The following is a 20995-nucleotide window of genomic DNA, read 5'->3' on the forward strand; positions in this document are numbered from 1 at the left end:
ATATATATATGTATGGGTGCGTATTGATTGCTTGCATTGTGTTTCATATAATCAGGGTTTGTGTGGTTATCATAAACAATCCTATGTCTTATGAAACTACTAGTGAACTACACAACCGTGTTACCTTCTCATAGTTGTACTGCAGTAGTGCATATCCTCTGTCTGGGGACAGGTCATAGTAAGATGCATTGCTGTTGTTCTAGCAAGACAAGAAAGAGTGTTATAGGAATAGCAATATATCAATAGACTGGGCAAAGAAAAGAATTCAGTACACATCTGTAATTCTAAGACTCTATAGCAGAGGTAGCCAAACTGCGGCCCTCCAGCTGTGATGAAACTACAAGTCCCATTAGGCATTGCAAGACTCTGACAGCTACAGGCAAGGCCTACCGAGGCAAATGCTTGATAGTATTTGTAGCTTCACCACAGTTGGAGGCCCGCAGTTTGGCTACCCCTGCTCTATAGCATCAAAGCCACAAACGTTAACCAAGAATTATCACATCAAATGTATAATTGACAAAAAAAATTCATTGCTGTGGCATTGTTATTTTTTTGCATCAAATAAATATATTTAAAGTAAACATTTAAAGTGTATTTCCACTTTCACAGCCGAATTCGGATAACACCTATTTTATATTTGTTACATGTTTCCATTCACATAGCGTAAGCTAAAAAATAAATAAATAATGCTTCCTGCAGTTTTTAATCACTTTTACGTGGGTTAGGGTTTATTGGCTTCTTAACGGTTAAAATGTCTACTTGCTTCGCCTTTATTGTAATGTTAGGAGGGGTTCTGAGGGGTGAGGGGTTTACCTCTGTCTGTACTGTGCCAGGAGATTTCATTATAATTAGTAAAGTAGATTTGAACACTGCCTGTCCTAACAAAGGGTTAAAGGATTACAACCTTGGCTGCTGCATTGTATGTTAATAAAGTGAGAAAAACACAATCCTCAAATTTCAGTCCTAAGTCTTTCGATAAAGGACAGGTCACTGTGAAGGTGCTCAGAAAGACGTGGATTCAGCCATTATGCCGACTGCAACAAAACATCTAAAAAGGTATGAAAAGTTGTTGTTTTTTGGGTGTTTATAATTGTGTTTCAGTGCTGAACAGCGTGGTTCCATTGAAAGTAGTATGGAAACCGCATTGATCAGCGTGGCAAAAAGGGGTCAGGGAGCAATTCGGGCGGGAGGTGGTTTCGGAGCGCGCGGAGCCCCACGGTTACATGAACGGTCCCCATAGCAATGTATGGGATCGGTCATGACGGCCGAACCGCACTGGTTGAACGGGGCCTTAGATGTTTTGCTGCAGCAAGCAAGATGGCTGAACCCAGTTTTTTTTTCTGAGCATCTTCACGGTGATCTGTCCTTATAAAAAGACTTAGGACTGGAATTTGAGGATTGTGTTTCTCTCATTAACGTTATTAATATCATATGGAGAAGCCAGAGTTGTAATCCTTTAACCCTTTGTTAGGACAGGCAGTGTTCAAATCTACTTTACAAATTATATATTATACAGTAAAGACAGAGGTAAACCCCACACCGCTCATAACCCCTCCTAACATTACAAAGAAGGAGCAGTAGAAATGTAACCCTTAAGAAGTCAAGAAACCCTAACCTGAGTAAAAGCAATTTAAACGGCAAGAAGCATTTTTAAAATCATTTTAGCTTATGCTATGTGCATGGGAACATGTAACAAATATAAAATAGGCGATATCCCAATTTGGCTGTGAAAATGGAAAAACAATTTAAGTATTCAGAGATGAGTGTAGATTTTATATACTATACATTTCAATACAAATTGGTGAACTAAACATGAAATTGTAGTCCATAACAGGAGTGCGCTTGGAGCTGTGTCTACTTTACAACACACACAGGGACCATGGGGAACAAAAGTGCGGAAACTGTCCTTCCTTCTGGAGGGAGGCTACTTTTGTTCTTCATGGTCCCTGTGTGTGTCATGAAGTAGCCTCCACTCCAAGCGCACTCCTGTGATGGACTACAATCTCATGTTTAGGTAGCTAATTTATTTTGAAGTTATAATCTTATCACAGAAGTGATCTTGGTGGCTACTTTATAACATACACAGGGACCATGGGGAACAAAGGTAGACCCCTTCCAGAAGGAAGGACAGTGTCGGCACCAATTCAGAGATGATTTGAGGATCTACAGTCGAGTGATACACAAATAAGATACATTTTTGTTAATGGTTAGGGTACTTAAAAGCATTTTTAAGATTGAACTCCTGAGTTTAGTGTCACTTTAAGATGTTGCAGTGCGACCACTACGGGAAAGGAGACTGAGAAGATGCTTCCTTATAATAATATCACTCAAGCCTAGGCAAAGTCACAGTAGCTCAAGGGCTGCTTTCTTGAATAGTTCTAATGCTACTGAATATTGTGTTGTCAAAGGTCAGCTTACTACTGAAAGTTTCTATTTCTAGTCATGATTGTGCGGGCCATAACTCTGCATGAATGCATTCTTATTCAGCAATTACTGAATTCTTTTTGAAGATGATACATACTATTGTGGTGTTTGAAATGATCGCAGTTGAACCTCCAGTGTCAACATTGAAGATAAGTATATTATTTTCCCTTGAGCGGTGAAGATACTCGTTATCTGGAGAACAAAGCACATATGTTAAATTCACGACTGTAAAATAATAAACCTTTTCACAATATTTTTCTAGAAATATGCAATATGTGATTGTGACCAGTTTAATGTGAATGATCTTATCAGTGAATGTTAATGTTTAATCATTCCCAATTCTGCTGTTCCAATTACTTCAATACTATACGCAAAATGTTCCGAGGCTCTGGCCTTGAGCAAGTATGCACCTCAAAACAATTAATGTCACTCTTACTTTACTTGGAGAATTTATCACAGGTATTTATATAGCACCAACAATTTACACATTGTACTTCAGTCCCTGCCCTCAAGAAGCGCACAATCTAAGGTCCCTATCGGGCTGATTTCAAAAGGAGCCAATTAACCTTCCAGCATGTCTTTGGAGTGTGGGAGGAAACCAGAATTCCTGGAGGAAACCCATACAAGCACAGGGAGAGCATGCAAACTCCCTGTCTCCGTGTCCTGACTGAGATTAAAACCGGGACCCCAGTGCTGCAATGCAGAAATGCTAACTACTGTTGTATGTCAGTGACTAAAAAATCAATGAGACAGACAAGGAACTAGCATTTTTATTAGGAGGTTCAGCAATGGCAGCCTTCTTATAACTCACCGCCCAGGTTTTCTTTTTTACTGCAGATCGATAAGCACATTTACTAATATACAGATAACCATTAGTGCACAGCCTCCAGCTGTGGTGCAAACTACAAATCCCATGAGGCATTGCATGACTCTGACAGCCACATACATGACTCCCAGAGACAGCAGCATGATGGGATTTATATATTTCACCACTGCCAACGTTTGCCTACACCTGCACTAGAGGGAACCTTTACAAATCAGTATATTATAGAAAACATTTCACAAGAGAAAAGTGAAGACTGCCATTGCTCACCTCTACTTTTAAAATTGCTAGTTGCATGACTGTCAGAGTGGTCCTCTGGCAGTGTATACTTGTTGCATGTTGGAGACAAAATGGAGTGGTGCCCCCCTTCAAGTGAAGACTAGGGCAGGTGCCATATTTGCCATACCCTGGTGTTATGGCCATATTAGAAAGTCCTGCACCAAATTCATGAAAGCCGTTCAACAGTGTTCTTTCAGTGTTATTTCCAACACGTGCGACAAACTCATGTTGTAGTGCGACATTTTTACATTTTTGAGCTATGGCTGTGATGCATTTATTAGTACATACTGCCATATCGGTGATAAGAAACAGTGGAGGTAAAAAAGACCTCTTCCACTTCAGAGTGAGCGGTATCGCACGTCTAAGTGTTGTGTCGCAGATATAATTCTGTATGAGGAAATACTGCAAGAGGTTTGTATATACAACAGTTACATGACGCACATGCGTCATGACATCACGCGTTGTTACCTGCCAGCCATCTTGGTGATGGAGGGGACGTTCACCCGGCTGCATAAGGTATACCGCCGGGTCTCCACCTCTCTCTTGTGCAACTGTTTGGCTCTCGGCCCATGACAGAGTGTCTGACTTTTCAGAGGGGATGACACAAAAATGACAATAAAAAAATCAGTCATTTTGGTGCCACCCCTCCAATGGTGTCACCCAGGTGCGGGTCACCCCCCCCTGCGTGATGACGCATGGTGCACATGCGTCATCACGCATGTGCACCAAAATGTAATCACGCAAGTGCGCCATGACATCACGCAAGTGCGCCATGACATCATCACGCAAGCATGTGTGATGACATCGCCCGGTACCCGCTCCAGGTGACACCCTGCCTCGGGACGCCCCTGGGGGGTTTTGGGGCATGCACAGATGGGCATATAGTGCAAAAAGCTCCCAGACACTGCGTTTTCTGCCCATAGGATTGTATGGACAGAGTACACTATACACAGGTATACGTGTGTGTATGCAGTATCGAGCATTTACACACACATGAGCGTAGGTTTCAGAATGTGGAATTTTCACTTTTCAAGTTTCACAGGAACTTATACCCATATGCGTGTAAATGCTGGTACTCGGTGTATACCCGTGTACATTGTATTTCGGCCATACAAGCCTATGTAAAGAAAAATGCAGCAACTGGGGCATCACAATACAGGTGTATTTTACTCTGTATGACCATCCATGTACATGAGCCCTAAGAGGGGAATCCCCCCACCACCCTTTGTAGAGACTTCCTTTCACATCCTGTTTTAATTTTCAGGGCAGGAAGTGAAGGAAAATCCAACCAACCAGCACACAGACAACAAACAACAAACTAATAAAAAAAAAAAGTTTCAACTACACACTTTACATTTGTAATGCTTTCACAATGTAAATCCAGTTAAATAGAAAAGTCTTAGCAGAGGCAGCCTCTGTTCTTCTAAATGGGTGTAAATTGTAAAGTAAAAGATCAAATATTTCCTATGCGATACTTTTTTTAACTGTATATATTTCGTTGTGTGTGCACAGGTGACTACATTACCTGAAATCCACCTCAGGCTGTATGATCTAGTCCTAAGCCGATCGCCAAAATAATCATCCAGTGTGTACGTTCTGCGAGAATCTGGCTGTTTTTCTTCTGTGATAATAGGAATGAAAAAAAAAAAAGTTAATTTTAAAGAACTGGTGATCCTAATCCTGTATTTTATATCTAGCAAATGTCCCCAAAGCACCTCAAAAAGAGGAAAACGGGGAGTTTCCGCTTCAGTGACATTTGGCAGCAAGTCAATTTTGCAAATATCACTCCATTCACCCCTACACACATACAACCCAAGTGTCCCTCTTTTGGAACCAAAGGTGTCCCTTTTTCTCATATTAGAAAGTTGGGAGGTATGCCTAAATAAAAAGGAATTATAGAAGAACTTCTGGCAAAAGTGTTATTAACCCTTGCAGTGGGGGTATCCCCCACTCTGCAAGAGTTAGGTGCTTATTTTGGTCTAGGGAGGAAAATAGAAAAAAGTTACTCTCACCTGTACCTCTGAGCCGGCTTGCTCGTAGATCGGTCCTTGAAGTGTCTCTCCCTCTTTGCTGCAGCGGTCTAAGGTCCCTGAGTCATCACATTCTATACACAGTGTATAGGACGTGAAGACGCTGACGGACATTCCATTGCTGGAGCAGGCTGGACAAAGCGCTGTAACAGCCGGCCAGCTTGGAGGATCAGGTGAGTATCATTTTGTTATTTTCCGCCTTAGACCAAAACAAGCACTTAACCTGTGCGAGGATAGCCCCACTGCAAGGGTTAATAAAAATGTTACCCAGGAGTTCTTCTTTAAAGCCATTAGACCAGCCTGAAAAATAAAATTTTCACAAAGAGAGGTCGGCATATTTCTCTCTCCACAAGTTTTATTTAAGAGTCCACTATAATTAATTGACATATTTTGATAGACTCCATTGTGTTACGGGTTATAATAACATAGATGGCTATATATGCGAGTTTCAGGAAATAAAACACAAGATACTGAACCCAACACGGAGAAAACTTCCTGCACAGTTGTCCCATGGAAAAAAAAAACCTACCAACTGTCTTTCTGTGGCTTCCTGTAGCTTCCATAGATCTGCAGTATTTGATAGTCTGTAATACCGTGTTTCCCCGAAAATAAGACACTGTCTTATATTTTTTGGGGCTCAAAAAAACACACTAGGTCTTATTTTCAGGGTAGGTCTTATTTTTTATTTTTTTTATGTACAACAATCCACATTTATTCATGTCCAACAATATGGTGATCAGGGCAATCAGGTGTGCCGTACCTTTCCAAGAGCAATTTGCTAACCAATCGCTTGCCAGGATGAGCGAAGCGCAATTTCACTATCGAATTCTCACAGGCGGAGTGCATTTGGTATCACTCCGCCTGTGACAGGAGCCAGCTCTATAGAGGAGGCATCGGCTTATGTTGCTCTGCTCCCTCCGGTGCTGCCTCGCTTCCTCTAGCGCTGGCTTTGTTGGCACCGCTGATTCTCTCCCGCCTCTTCAAGTTCCCCCTTGTGCCACCACTGGCCCTGGGAATGGTCACAACTAGGTCTTATTTTCGGGGTAGGTCTTATATTTTAACAATTCCCAAAAATAGCACTAGGTCTTATTTTCGGGGTAGGTCTTATTTTCGGGGAAACAGGGTATAACTCCTTCATACACAGCTGTAAATGTTATTAGCTTGTTCACATTATGCTAATTTTTCAGGATGGCGTGGCTTTGCAATGATCCTTTAACCACATTCTGGATATCTCTTCAATATTGGTGGAATAGTAACAATTTTCTGGTCCCTGAAAAGATCGTACTTCCCATACGTTGGATAGCTTTTTATAGGTGCAAAGAAAGGGTATCGATGCTCAAAAACTAAATATAAATATGATTTTCTATATTACATTTCCATAAGTTCTATACCAGCCCTGATAAACCTATCGTTCTAGAAGTTTGTAAACTTATTGAAGATGCCCATAGGATGTACTTCCTCAATGTACTGACTTAATTTCACTCATAACTTGTGCCACAACTCTCAGAGTCTGCCTTCTGAACTACAACTTAATGTCTGAACAATGTAACATTATCATTGCTTGCTGGAAGCAATGCATAGTGGGATATGTAGTCTTGAGAAATCAAGACTGCATCTCATCAATCAGCAGGGAAAGAGACACAAAGAACACTGGAGATCCAGGAAGTTGTTGAAAGTGATGGGCAGACGGAAGGCAGCACTCACTACATAAAAGGGATTTTTTTCCTATTACAATGCTGATGTTATAACAGGAGGGTATATATATCTATATATATAGATCGATATACATCTATATATATATATACATATACATACACACATATATATATCTATATCTATAGATATCGATATTTATAGATATCGATATCTATAAATATCGATATCTATAGATATAGATATCGATATCTATAGATATATATATATATAGATAGATATAAAAGGACTTTACCATTCCTTTAACATGCAGAAAAATATACACAATATATATTGATATATATATGAGTTTTAATCATTTACATTCCACAGGAAGAGCCACACACATCCACCCATTTCCCAGCCAGGTAACAACCCAGATAGCAAGGGTAACTTGCCACAAACGTGTGGCACGGTTAAATTGTAATTCTTTTTAACTTGCACACATTCCTGGCAAGTTGTAGACTTGCAGAACACTTGCAGCACAAGTTCTAATTGACACTTTTTGAATTTGTAGCAAATTTGCTTGGCAAGTCTACAGCAAGAGTCCTGCAGGTCTTAGCAAGAGCTCTGCAAGTGTACAGCACAATTGCAAAGCACATTGATCTGGAGACTTACAATGCAGACTTGCTGTGATTGTGCAACAACATTGTGAAGCTTGGCAAGTCTAGCAATAGTTTAGCAAGTCATTTTCAAACTTGCAGCTCAATTGCTTGCTATCTGGGAAACCATAGATAGAAAAAGCTTCTCCAAGACACTGCAATGGTCTCAACAACTCTTCACAAACAATACAAAATCATGCTCCGTGACACTTTCTATAACCAGGTCAGTGACTTCCCTTCTTTCTTTTCCAGTTAAGCAATATAGCTTGGTCACTGACCCATCCCCAGACTCCTGATTGGGCATTAATAGAGAATCACCATGCTGATAAGGTCATCATTCCTCTCCTTCTGTCAGCAATCTCCCAGTGTTAACCCAGTGTTAAACTGACTGTGCAATGTAGGAGTTTTTTATTATCTCCTAATGATTTCCTAATTCTCTCAGTCTGGGTCTTGCTATCCATAGGATCACAGTAGGTTAAATAAAAGGCAATTCAGGTACTTACAGCACCTGTATGTAATATACATAAAGGCTTTTTAAAATACAGAACTGGATTAATGAATAGTTTGTATATTATATCTTACTGGAGTTCATCATGAATTGCTAACATGGATGACAGGTGTCTATGTGTTGGGCTTCCCTGTATTAATATGTGATAGTCGGAAGAAACAATCAAACCGTCATCCATGCAGAAAAAAACTCTTCAATGCAAAGAGTGGAAGAACGCTTTTGAGTTCTGTCATGGCCATCAAATCGTATAAGTGACACTTGCTAAGAAGGCCATTTTAAAATATAGGTCAAATACACTGGGTCATATACACCGATGAATCACACATTGAATTATTATGTACATACGTGTGTATTTTACTGGTTGACAACATATGTTAAGAGGGAAAAGTTGCTTCAGGTCAGTTTCATTTACATATGTCATGTTTGCCCAGGATATATCAGAGGATGGCATCCTGAAATGGTTTACTGCGCACAGCTGGTGCCATGAGCTGGCGTTATAATACGGGTGTAGTAAATGTCATGATCAATATCATAACTTTCAGTCTACGTCAGTGAATAGCCAACCCTGTCTTCCTTCCACCTATACTAAGGAGGAAGCTCTTCCTAAGGGATGCTGTGATACTGCCAGGCCATCTGTGACGTACATTGCTAAGCTACCAATAGTTCCACTTCCCAATATCTTCCTCATTCCTGCACAGATGCCCTTCTTTAACCACCTGAGTACCAGCCTGTATTACCCCTTCATTACCATTTTTTAGTTTTCAGTGCTGTGATAGTTTGACCGGTAATCACTCATTCATGCAACACTGTACCCAAGTTTTTATTTTATGTTTTATTATCTAAAGTAATAAAAACAAAACATACTTTCTGTTATAAAGCATAGGCAATAAAAATGCCAAAATATTGCAAGCAGCCCCCCGAAATGCCCGTTTTTGGAAAGCAGACACTCCAAGTTGAGATTATTTTTTGCCACAATTTTCTGAAAATGAGGAAACTTGCTGGCATCAAGGCGGCTAAAACATGGAGCTGGTAATGATGCACCAGATACAATGCATCAAAGAAGAACTATGGGGAGAATAAAAAACCTAACCCTTGAAGTGGGACTGAATTAATTGAATTCATTGTGGCTCTGCCCACACATATTCATTCACATATACAGTACATCATATTAAGCCTGATGAGGGGACTCTAAGCAGCCCGAAATGTTGCTACCTTGTGACATAATGTCCACTCATCAATAAAGATGAATCTTGCACGTATTGTGCTGGTGACATTTTGTTTCTGGCTCTGCCCACACAGCCGCATCATTTATCCACAGATCCTTTGACAGGATCTGTGAATGGAGAAACTATATTTCCCATCAGCCACCATGGCAGAGGGACTCATAGCTCTCAATGGAATACAAGTGCGGTGACATCATCACACTTGTAGTCCATTCATTCTTACTACCGTCTGCGTTACTGAATGTCCATACCGTGGTATGGACAGGGACGGAAGGGACCCAGAGCATTGCACCCACAATCCACTGATCACGGTTGCAATGCTTTACTTGCTCCAATGCAACAAAAACAACAAATGCACATTTTTCTTTAATAAAGTGTGAATTTTTTTTCTAAAAGGTGTAATTTCCCTTTAGAGGCCCATTCACATTATTGCGGCACCACAATGCACCTTGTTGCGGGACATGTGTTGTAGCTCAGTGCAATCTATGTTGCTAATCTATGTTGCTGGGCACTGACGAAAAATGCTACATTTCGTTATTACAGGTATTTATATAGTGCCAACAATTTACATCGTTGCACATTCACATCAGTCCATGCCCTCAAGGAGCTTACAATCTAAGATCCCTATCTCACATACATATGAGGGCCAATTTAGACAGGAGCCATTTAACCTTTGGCATGTCTTTGTTGCGTGGGCTTCTTCTAGAGTAACCGGAGAAAACCCACGGAAGCACAAGGAGAACAAGCAAACTCCTTGCAGATAGTGTCCGGGATTTGAACCAGCAGAAGTGCTAACCACAAGACATGTGCACCGCAAAAAAACATTTTTTTCGGACGAAACAAATGAAAACGAAAAACGTTTTCATTTGTTTCGGCAAAGGAAACAAATACTTATGTTGTTTCGGATTCGGAGGCAACGAGCCTCCGAATCCGAACCCACACGCTGAAACTGCAGAACGAGTGTCGGCCATATCGGCCGCCGGCGTGTTCTGCTCATGCGTGCCGCCATCTTCGAGTGTAACTTGGTATACACCAAAATGGTGGTGCCCACACATTCGAGCACCGCCATCTTGGAGTGTATACCAAGATACACTCCAAGATGGTGGCGCGCATGCGCAGAACACTCTGGCGGCCCATATGGCCGCCGCTCATTCAACGTGAAAATCAACTGATTTTCGTTGATTTGCAGGTTCGTCCGAATCTGAATGCACATACTAACTCTACTAACCACTAAGCGGCTGTGCTGCCCCATGCACCTTTTAGGGTGCTTTTTAGGCAGGCCAGACACATGACATAACACTCTTGCATTCATTGCACTGCAAAAAGGTAAAAATAGGTGCTTAGGCGTCGACATATGCACTGAAAACTGTCTGTTGGAAGAGCATTTCATATGTTCCTCCACATTCTATCCTAGAAATCAGATGTGGAAATCTGTGCCATTTGTAAATAATGCATTGCATGTGTATCAGAAACTGATAACACATTCCTATGATATCGAAATAAAGAAGATAATTCACAATCCAAGTCACTGAACACAGAATTAGACCGCAGAGCATTATCTGTTCCGATAATCTTCAGATATACACAGTACATATTGTGGAAATCGTCCCAGACTTAGGAACTCTCCAATTTCTTTTTTTTTAGTAGAACATTGGAGCAGTGTCCAAACTATGACATACCTACATGTTCTGTTGTGCTGTTCAGAAGGCCATAAAAAAACAAGTGCAACCCTTACACCCACCCATAAAAACAATGCATGTTTTCATTAAACGCTGCTGAGATCATGTACACATGTGTGACACGTGACACCTGCTGCAAGCAACCAGCTGCTGCGCTTAATTAAAAGGACTTTTCATCAACTCTTCACCAGCTAACTTAGCTGACCTAGTAAGACTGTATACAAAGCCAGATAAAACACTTACAGCTTGAAGGGTAGCTCTGATTTGTTCACATTTAAAGTAGATGTAAACCCTGAATAAATTAACTCCAGGAAATGTGCAAATTAACCCTTGCAGCTGCCAGGGACAGCCAGCAACCTGTGATGCCATAGTAACCCAGACGGCCTGCACGGCATCAGGGGGACCCCTTTGTTCCTCGTCCTGGCTGAGCCCTCCTGTGCGCCGGGCCCCATAGCGGCTGCCTGGGTCGCTAGGGCGATAGTTCCGCCACTGCTGATCACTATTTCTTCCCCTGTCGGAAGTGCCTGCAGCTCTCCAGCTCTGCCCTGACCCACAAGTCTAGACAAAAATGGCCATATTTAGAAATGCATCAACTAGCACATATGTCTCAGGGCCAATAAATTGAGCTGTGATGTAAAGTGAAAGGAAAAAAAGGAAATAAAAGGAAAACACTAAAATATAAACACCAGCAGTTAGATGGAAAGGTAAAACGTGGCAGTTATCTGTGGGCCCCCTGACTTCATGGACCCAAAAACTATTTCATTCCCTGCAGCTGTAGTACAGCCCAGTAAATTATTTAGGGCCCAGTATTTATTTGTTGGTAGTATTAACATAAACATAAATGCAAACTGTTACATGAATATTCTTCAATAAACCCTTACTTACATATTTGATAAAGACAGATACAGTATAATGCCATACTTCTTTGCAAACAGTGGGCTACATAATGCTGACCAGTTCAAGGGCAAACCCTTTCTTCTACCAATCTGCAATTCTATCTATCTATCTATCTATCTACATGCTAATCTTTTTAGATCAATATATCAATGCCAAATGGGCTTTTAAAAACGAGTACAAAGTCACGGCTGCAGTTAAATCAATTAAAAAATGTTAACAGTGCATTGTCAACTTCATTTTCGGGTTTAGATGGTGGACATTAGGTTGTGTGAGGATAACATTGTTTTTGACTGAAGATCACCGAACAGCAAATTTCCAAGACAGCTTCTGTACATTTCTATTGAGTAATCTTTGTAGAGTGACCTTATATAAACTCGCTCTAACCTGTACTTTGGATTTTCTTTTTATCTATTAAGCACAAAGCTCTTTAAACTTTAAGCAGCGTTCATACACAAACCAGAAATGCTTTGCTTTAAAGCATTAATTATATACTGTGAAGGGAATTTATCCTTCAGTGTGATTTAAATTTTTTCTAAAAAATCCTTCAAACTGTTTTTTTATATATATATTATTATAATTTAATTATTTGTAATTAAACTTCCATTCTGGGGGATTTTATTGCTATTTTTCTTTACAATCTTACTACAAAGGGCTGCTAGCACAAAGTAGCAGGTATGCCCCTCTTGGCACCATTACAGGAATGATGAGGGGGATATACACGTATAAGTGACATAAGGTGGTCCTTAGACAGTGCTTACCATTATCCCCCCTCTTTGCAAAGCACCCTCCCCATGTTGAGGGCATGTGGTCTGGTGCAGGGAGGGTGGGGGGGGGCACACAATCATTGCCATCCTTCCCTGCTCTGCCAGGCCACTGCTTGGATCAAGGGTAAGGGATTTCATTTTCTTTTTGACAAGGGGATTCCCCCTATAATTCCTGCCAGATCTAAAGGATCGACCCAACTTAGTTTTTCCTTTTAGATTTTCTCATTTAACAACATAGTAAACTATCAAAATAAATTTGGATTGATCCGAACCATAGTGAAAAATTAGGATCAATCTGAAAGGACAAAAGGAAAAAAAAATCAGATTGAATTCTGAATAGCAGACCAAATCAAATTTGGATCCAAAATCCCCTAAAAAAAAGAATGGATCCGAAACAAAACAAAACAAAACAAATAATTTAAGCCTTTACATGTCTAGTTGCAACTATTAGCAAGAGCTGAAAATTCTGTGTTGAAAGAGTTACTTTTTTCATTTCTTTCTTACATTTTTGGGATTGCTGCTTTTTGTTTAACAATAACTTACTGATGAGGCCAACATATGGCCAAAATTGAATAAGATGTGCTCCCCATAGACTTCAGTGGGGTTCACTGCAGAATTTGTTAATGTCCAGCAAGTTTCGCAAACTTGTTTTGTTCACTTGAATGATCACTTCCCATGACTGTATGTTCCCTCCATGGATATATATATCTCTCAGTATATTGATGTAAGGGTTTGCATCTAACAGTGTTATTCACTAAAGGGTGAAGAGTGTGGAGGGCGCAGGAGAAGTGAACAATATAGGACAACATAGCTGAACTGGAAAGTGAGCTGAATTGGAGAATTTTTTCAAATCAGATAATTTGGCCTAGATTGTTCACTTCTCCTGCCTTCTCCAAACCCTGTAAATGTTTTATGGTTTATGGCTTGTAGATTTTTGTACTAATCTCAATCTAATAAATATATATCTTGTTTAGTACATGCAGGATTGTACAGAACAAGTGGATGCTTCCCGGCTGTACATTTAGCTCTACTTGACTAAAGCAGGGCTAAATGTAGAAAACATCTACCTGCCCAGCGCCCGGAACTGCATGTACTGGGCATCAAGAATTCCACACCCATGCTGCCCCTCAACTCCCTGCTGCCCCGAGGCTTGATTGGCCTTGTGGGAAACCTGGCCCTGAGTATCTGGGGGGTTATGTAGTAGGAGTTGTTCTGTGGGGATAGTGGTTAAATGATAGTCTTGTTCTAGGGGTCCTCATCAAGGACGCTCTTTGCATGCAGCTAAATATTTTAACATAACTTGTATGACTGTGTGTGTACAGATGTGGTAGGGACATTAAATTATAAGCTCTTTTGGGGGCAAGGTTATGCGAAAAGTTTAGTGTTCTCTGCAAAGCATTGTAGAAAAAAAAAAGACTATATAAAATGAGTAAAATAAATAATAGCTGTATTGCTTATATCCTCTACCAGACCATCCTTGTTTGCCTTGCAATGAGAAAGCATATGTGAATCTGTGGTGTTATGCAGCCTCTGAGATCAGCCTTTTAAATCCAAAAATAAAACATCCTGAGACGGACAGATTTACAATGATGACGTCCAATGAAAGTCCCAAATAATCTCTAGTTTATTTTTCAGATCTGCTGGTCAACATGCCAAATAAAATACGAAGACTAATTAATATAAAATGGTAGTGTTAAGTGTCCTCTCACATCCTGTCTGTTTTAGCCGTTTTCATATGATAAAATAAAATAGATTATTTTGTTCCCTTAGGCTGTTCTATGAATAAAGCTAGGAATGTTACTGTATCTTTACTCTCCTGCACGCAAACCTTAAATAAATGAATATACCAGTAATGGGTGCTTGGTCTTTTCAATGGAACCACATGTGATGCTGTTTTAGCTTGAAGAGTATGACCACATTTTTAAACCTATGAAATATTTCTCTTTGCAGTTCAGCTTTAAAGCACATTTCCACCTCTGAGGAAAAAAAGATGCCAGTAATGTACACCGAGTGTACATGAAGAGATTAGCAGTACGGAAGTGGGAAGTAAATGGTATTGGTGGGTAGTTTATCCTGGAGATATGTATAAAAATAGAATACAACTCTCTATGAACTTCACTTTGGCTAGGCATGAGAACATCAGAAACCAGAGCAATGAGATCAGTAGCAAACAGGCAAGAGGACCCAGAGATCAGCAGCAGAAAGGAAGATTCAGATGAGACTTAAGGAGAGGGAAGTGGTGGAAGTTTCACCGGCAAGGAGACAGGAGGACACAGAGGAAGAAGCAATGAAACCTGAAGGAGCAACCGAAAGACAAGCTGTTCCAAAAGAAGGCTGGGGGAGAATGAAGAGAAGGAAAAACAGCAACAACAGGCAGATACAAGGGACTTGGAGAAGGCCACAGGAGAGGGAGAAGTGGCATCAGCAGGAGTGAAGAGCAGACAGGTAGACCTAGAGGAGCCTAGAGATGAGGGAATAGTAGCACGTTACTAGCCTGGAGGCTCCGGCACTAAGACTTCACCACTGGTATCTTGGGTGCATGAAAATTGGTTCTTGTTGCAGAGGTACCAGGCACAGGAGAGGCGAGTATGCACACAAGGGATTTAATTACTTCAGGGAGGTTTAATTTAAGAGTTACAGGGAAGCTAATTTTTAGGTGAAGCCTTAGGGCAGGGCATCATTCTCTGTGCCAAAACTGTCAAAGCCAATCTCCTGCAGCGGAAATCCAATACATTAGCAGTAGACAGGTAGGGGGATTCACAGGAGGCCTGTAGAATGTGAATAGAGGAGGAATAGCATCAGAAAAACAGACTCAAGAGAGGACACAGTGGCTCAGTAGGTCCATGCTCCAACAAGGACCCAACCCAAATGGACAACGACAAGGCAGGCAGCCTGGCAAAAGGAATCCATTGCAGTTAGATCCTTCAATAACAAACAAACATTCAACACATGCCCACCATGCAGTGTGTATGCAGCTCAACTGAACAGTTTAAAGGATCCCTACAAATAGGTGATCAGATCCATGTCTTCACATACATAAAACAGCTGGTGGGTTTGCTTGTCCTTGGTTCCCTTCCAGAGAACTCTTCCTCCAGTCAGTCCAGTTTCTCACAGAAAACTATTCTCCCGATAAAATCAAAACAAGGCAAAGATAACGACAATAATTATTATGGTAATATTGCAGAAAGGGAGAGCACAGCTGCTGCTGATTATGATATGTGTGCCAGCTGTGATTTTGTCTGCAAGTATGAGAGAAATACTATAAATCAACAGCACTAATTACTAGAGTTTACCTTCTCAGTGATTTTGGATACAATACACCACGGGTGGCAAACTCAAATTCATCGGGGGCCGGATCAGCAGTATGGTTACCCTCAAAGGGCTGGTTGTATACGACTATGCATCTACTCTTTATTATCATAGTAATGGTAATCATGGTGTCCTCAATAAAGTTCTCCTGTGGACGATACCAGCAGTCTGCAACCCTCCTTTTCAACTGGCATGGAATTAAATTATTCTAAATACACCCTTTGGCAAGGCAGGTGATGAAAGAGTACAAGTGTTACAGATATGTTAATGGGTGAAAGTCACATCTCAGGCATCATGCTAACTTGGTGCGCTTTGAAGGTCTTCAACGCCTTCAGAAATGATTGCATTAAAAGGCCCAAGATATCTATACATGACTTTAAAAGCAAATACGGATAACCTACGATGTTGATTATAATGAGCAGTGTCCTTGTTCCTATCTACTATCATGACAGTCACAGCAGTTCAAGCACTGAGTCACATTACACACATTAATTCCACCTACAATTTATTGAATACGCTGTATGTAATATAAGTATCATTTAAATCTCAACAATATAATTATATATTGGTTCTTTTAACAATCTCTATTCCATTGGATGTCTATGTTTGAATTTTAATGTCAGCCAAAATGTCTTAGTCATAGTTGTTTATTTAAAACCTACTCTAGCCAACACTTTGTTCTCTTTATATTTGGGAGATTATAACCCCCATCATGTTTTTATTGATGTGCCCCTACTGGACAGATTTATTTTTTCTCTCACTTAGTGACACCCGGAAGGAAGTGAGAGAAAACTGACAGACATCAATGAAAGCCAATCAGAGATTTTAACTCTTTCCTACTCGATCCAAAAATATGTTTGATTCACTTAAACTATGAACAGAATTGTGTTACCACACTTTAATTTACTTTTCCTTCTCTAGCATTGCACCGGTTTCTCTCTAACTGAACATGTGCACTCTTGAAAGTTCCCTACAATGAGCCACAATAAATGTAATGCCAGATGGGAAGAAAAGCAGAAGCAATGCAGCTCGTGACAAGTATAGGGGGGAATGACCTTTACAAATAATATAAATTTACAGTAACCCAATTCTAATACTTAAATGTGAGGGATTAATGGATTAATAAATCATAAAGTGGAGCATTTGCAGTAATGTAGTTCTGATACTTGAAGTGACACTAAACTCAGGAGTTAAATATTAAAAATGCATTCAAGTATCTTACCTAATAACCAAAATGTATCTTATGTATGTATCACTCCGCTGTAGATCCTCAAATCATCTCTGAATCCATGCTTTTGTTCCCCATGGTCCCTGTGTGTGTTGTAAAGTAGCCACTGCTCCAAGCTCACTCCTGTGATGGACTATAATCTCACATTTAGTTTACTAGTTTGTATTGAGATTGTAGTCTATCACAGGAGTGGGCTTGGAGCGGTGGCTACGTCTAGGTGCAAAAATTACAAAAGTTATACTCACCTGAACTGTGCAGCAGGCTGTTAGACCGGGGAGTCCCCACTAGCTCATCTCCTCTGGCATCCTCACATCCTATACACTGTATTGTGATGACTCCTTAGACCACTGGAGTGAAGGGCGAGAGAGGCTAGGAGGAAGGGTCCAACAGCCAGCCTGCTGTGAGGTTTGGCTGGGTATAAGGTTGTTATTTTTGCACCTAGACTAAAAAAAGCACTTAACCCTTGCAGTGAGTGTGTAGGAAGACTTCTTTAAAGCGTGAGCATATACTGTATATTTACAAACTTTACAAATAAAAAAAGTTTGAAGACATGAACGCACACTAATACATTTATTTCATTAGACTGATCAGTTTCACCTGCATACCTAAAAACATTAAAAATATTATGGTTCCACTTAAAATTGTTCCTGCCAATACAGGTTAAAGCAAATAGTTCACTTTAGGAGCGGCCGCACCAGCATTACATACTCACTTCCCCTGTACTACCCCACATTTGCCTTCGGAAAGTGGAGAAATACCTTGCACTTCCTGTTATGAACGAGCATGTGGTTAATGTGATTTCTTCCCACATGGCAGCGCTGGTGCTTGGTGATTGGCTGCAGAGGTGCTCAGGCAGTATGGCAGCTGAAAGGAAGGAGAGCTTGTGCAGGTGCAGGGATTGAAAATATAGTGGACTTGTTGCTTTTCCCTGCGTGGGCAAAACACGGTGTTCACTTTAAAGGCCCTAATCACACTGGAAGCCATTTTGATGCTTCCCAGATCACTTTTTCATATGTTTAGATGTTCCTTGGTTTAGCCGCGTTTAGCCACGATTAGCTATGTTTACGCACAATAACACGTCTTTATCTGCGTAAAACCAGCTAAACGGTCCCAGGATGCAGACGATTATTGTATGTGTAAATGGAGAACATATGTAAGTAAACAATGGTGAACATCTGATGAACATCGCTTCAGGAGCGTTTAGAAATGAGTTCCAAACACACCTGGAAGCATGCAGGTATTTTAAAGTCATATTAAAGTCAAAAGGTTTTGAAGCTGTTTCACGTCCTGAATAAATACTTGGACTACATTCACACTTTGTGCTTTGGAGTTACTGCCACAGGAACTCTGTCAAGTTTAGATGCGGCTACTGTCACCCGTTCAAGTTAATGATCAGGTGGCAGCAGCTGCATCTGTAAGTGGCAGTTCACATGTAATCGTATGCAATATGATTACACTTGGTTTGGAATAGATCACTATCCCTGGATGCACAATCACATACGATTACATGCAGACTGCCACTTACTGATGCAATCAGAGTCACCCAGGCATTAACTTGAAGGGGAGATTTCTCACTGGGAGATTTGGGATCTGTAGGTTCCTGCAGCAGGAATCCTAAATTGCATATGGTAAATGAGACCTTACAATGGATTCTGGTCCTTGATGCTTAAAAGTTTTAGCTTCCTGCAGAACCAGCTGGTCCTCTCAGCACAGGCCCTGATTTCCTGTTTTAGCTTGGCTCATTTCCCTTGCAGGGTTCTATGTAGCACCCCTTGCATGTGCTAGTAAGCTGTGCTTGTCTCCACAAACACAGACACAGCAAGGAAGCCACTCCACGGCTCCCTTCTCCATGCTAGTAGATTCATAGCTGCTGGAGACTGCCTTGCCCCTTGTGATCGTGTACAGGTCAGGAAGTTCAGGTAAGTTAAGATGAGAGAGTTGGAGCTCTTTAGGAACATGATGACTGGAAGTGCTTTGACAAAAATATAAAGAAATACTTTTCTGAACAATATATAGTTATTTGATCTGGATTCATTATTGAAAACAAGATTGAGAGTTTAATGCTACTATAATACCTTTGTGCATGGGGCCTAAAGTGGAACTATAGTATTTGTAATGTTTTATATATGTATGATAAAGTGATTGGCCTAATGTAAATAAATGTATTAGTGTCCATTCATGTCCTCAAATCTTTTTTCTGTTTGTAAATATATAGACTCATAGGGATACTGTGCTCATCCCTTTTATATCGCTGAATGTCTACAGCAGTGGTTCTCAACCTATGCAACCTCAGGACCCACATTTGTCCATGGTCATTAAGTTGCGACCTAAGTCACACTGCAATGGAACGCACAACAGTGTGGGTTGCTGTGCTGTGATGGAGCTCCATCCATATGTGCATTGCTTGTACAGCTCCCATGCGTGCCTGTAGAGGTGCTGGGAGCCAGAATGTGATGTCACTCTGGGCCAGGCACCTCTACAGGACGTGCGAGGAAGCTGTAAGCAATGCATGTATGGATGGAGCTCCCTCGCTGCCATACCCCCATCCCACCTCAAGTCAACACTTGGCGCCGGACAGCATATTTTGAATAGCTGCTCATGAGAGTGAAAAGTGCTGTGCAAGGGGGAGGCTGGGGAGCCTCTCACCTAGAAGAGTAGAAGCCATGCGGCGACCCACTGAACATGGGGTTGCGACCCACTTTTGGGTCACGACCCACCAGTTGAGAATCAAGGGTCTACAGGGTATCCTTGAATGTAAGCAATAAGCACTCTGCAGTCTCTAATGTTGTGAAATTACCACAATGCTCCTATGCTCCTAGTCCGGACATTAGGCCACATCCACACGATCATGAAAAGGTAGTAGTAATTTATATTAGGACGGGGTATTTTTTTTTGCTTAATATAATAATGCCATTTGGTAACAGTGACACAAATGATACTTCTGAACTATAGAATTTCTAGAGTTAGGTCCACTTTACCTTTATTTAGAACTGGTGATATAAATGATTGGCTGGAAGGCTTTGGGATTGCACAATGCCAGTTCAGAAATAAAAAAACATTTCCTTAAAAGCAGAAAACATGGTTAAGAAACCTTTTTTCACCTGCAGATTGTGCAATGCCTACTGAACTGAAATCATAATTACAAGTCTGTTGACTATGATGCATTTGACTGTTATGGGGCAATCTGGATCAACTACACAGCAGATTTTGGGTGCCTGCAAAACCATATTGTTGCAAAAGCATGTAAAAACAAAACCACAGTGACCTAGGTTCTAAAAACTTCCCTCACTCCCCCCTTCCAAATTATAGGAAGGCTTTAGCTATTCACTATCATACACTAGAAGATGGGGAAATCTAACAGGTCCATGCTGCTTAGCGAGGGTGAAGGAATCTGACCCTTACCTTGCCAGGCTACTGCTGTATTCTGCCGCTGCTGTCAAAAACCCAAACAATGAGCTGATTGGCCCCTTCCAAAACGGTTGATTGGAAAATCAACTTTTGTCATATCGGGGGGGGGGGGGGGGCACACAAAGGGCT

The 20995-nt window shown here is 40.9% G+C and overlaps 1 protein-coding gene across 1 annotated transcript in view; it reads right to left on the minus strand.

The window, feature by feature from the left end:
• The window catches only part of LOC108787205 (dipeptidyl peptidase 4-like), a 69686-nt gene that overhangs the window by 34402 nt on the left and 14289 nt on the right, over positions 1–20995 (minus strand). Inside the window, exons 3-5 of the mRNA XM_018556696.1 lie at positions 5052–5147; positions 2522–2616; positions 125–199 (exon numbers count right to left, since the gene is read on the minus strand). Coding sequence (XP_018412198.1) covers positions 125–199; positions 2522–2616; positions 5052–5147 — 266 coding nt within the window. The remainder of the gene's footprint in view (positions 1–124; positions 200–2521; positions 2617–5051; positions 5148–20995) is intronic.

This window comes from Nanorana parkeri, unplaced genomic scaffold, assembly GCF_000935625.1.
Source record: "Nanorana parkeri isolate BGI_ZX_2015 unplaced genomic scaffold, ASM93562v1 scaffold247, whole genome shotgun sequence".
Lineage (NCBI taxonomy): Eukaryota > Metazoa > Chordata > Amphibia > Anura > Dicroglossidae > Nanorana > Nanorana parkeri.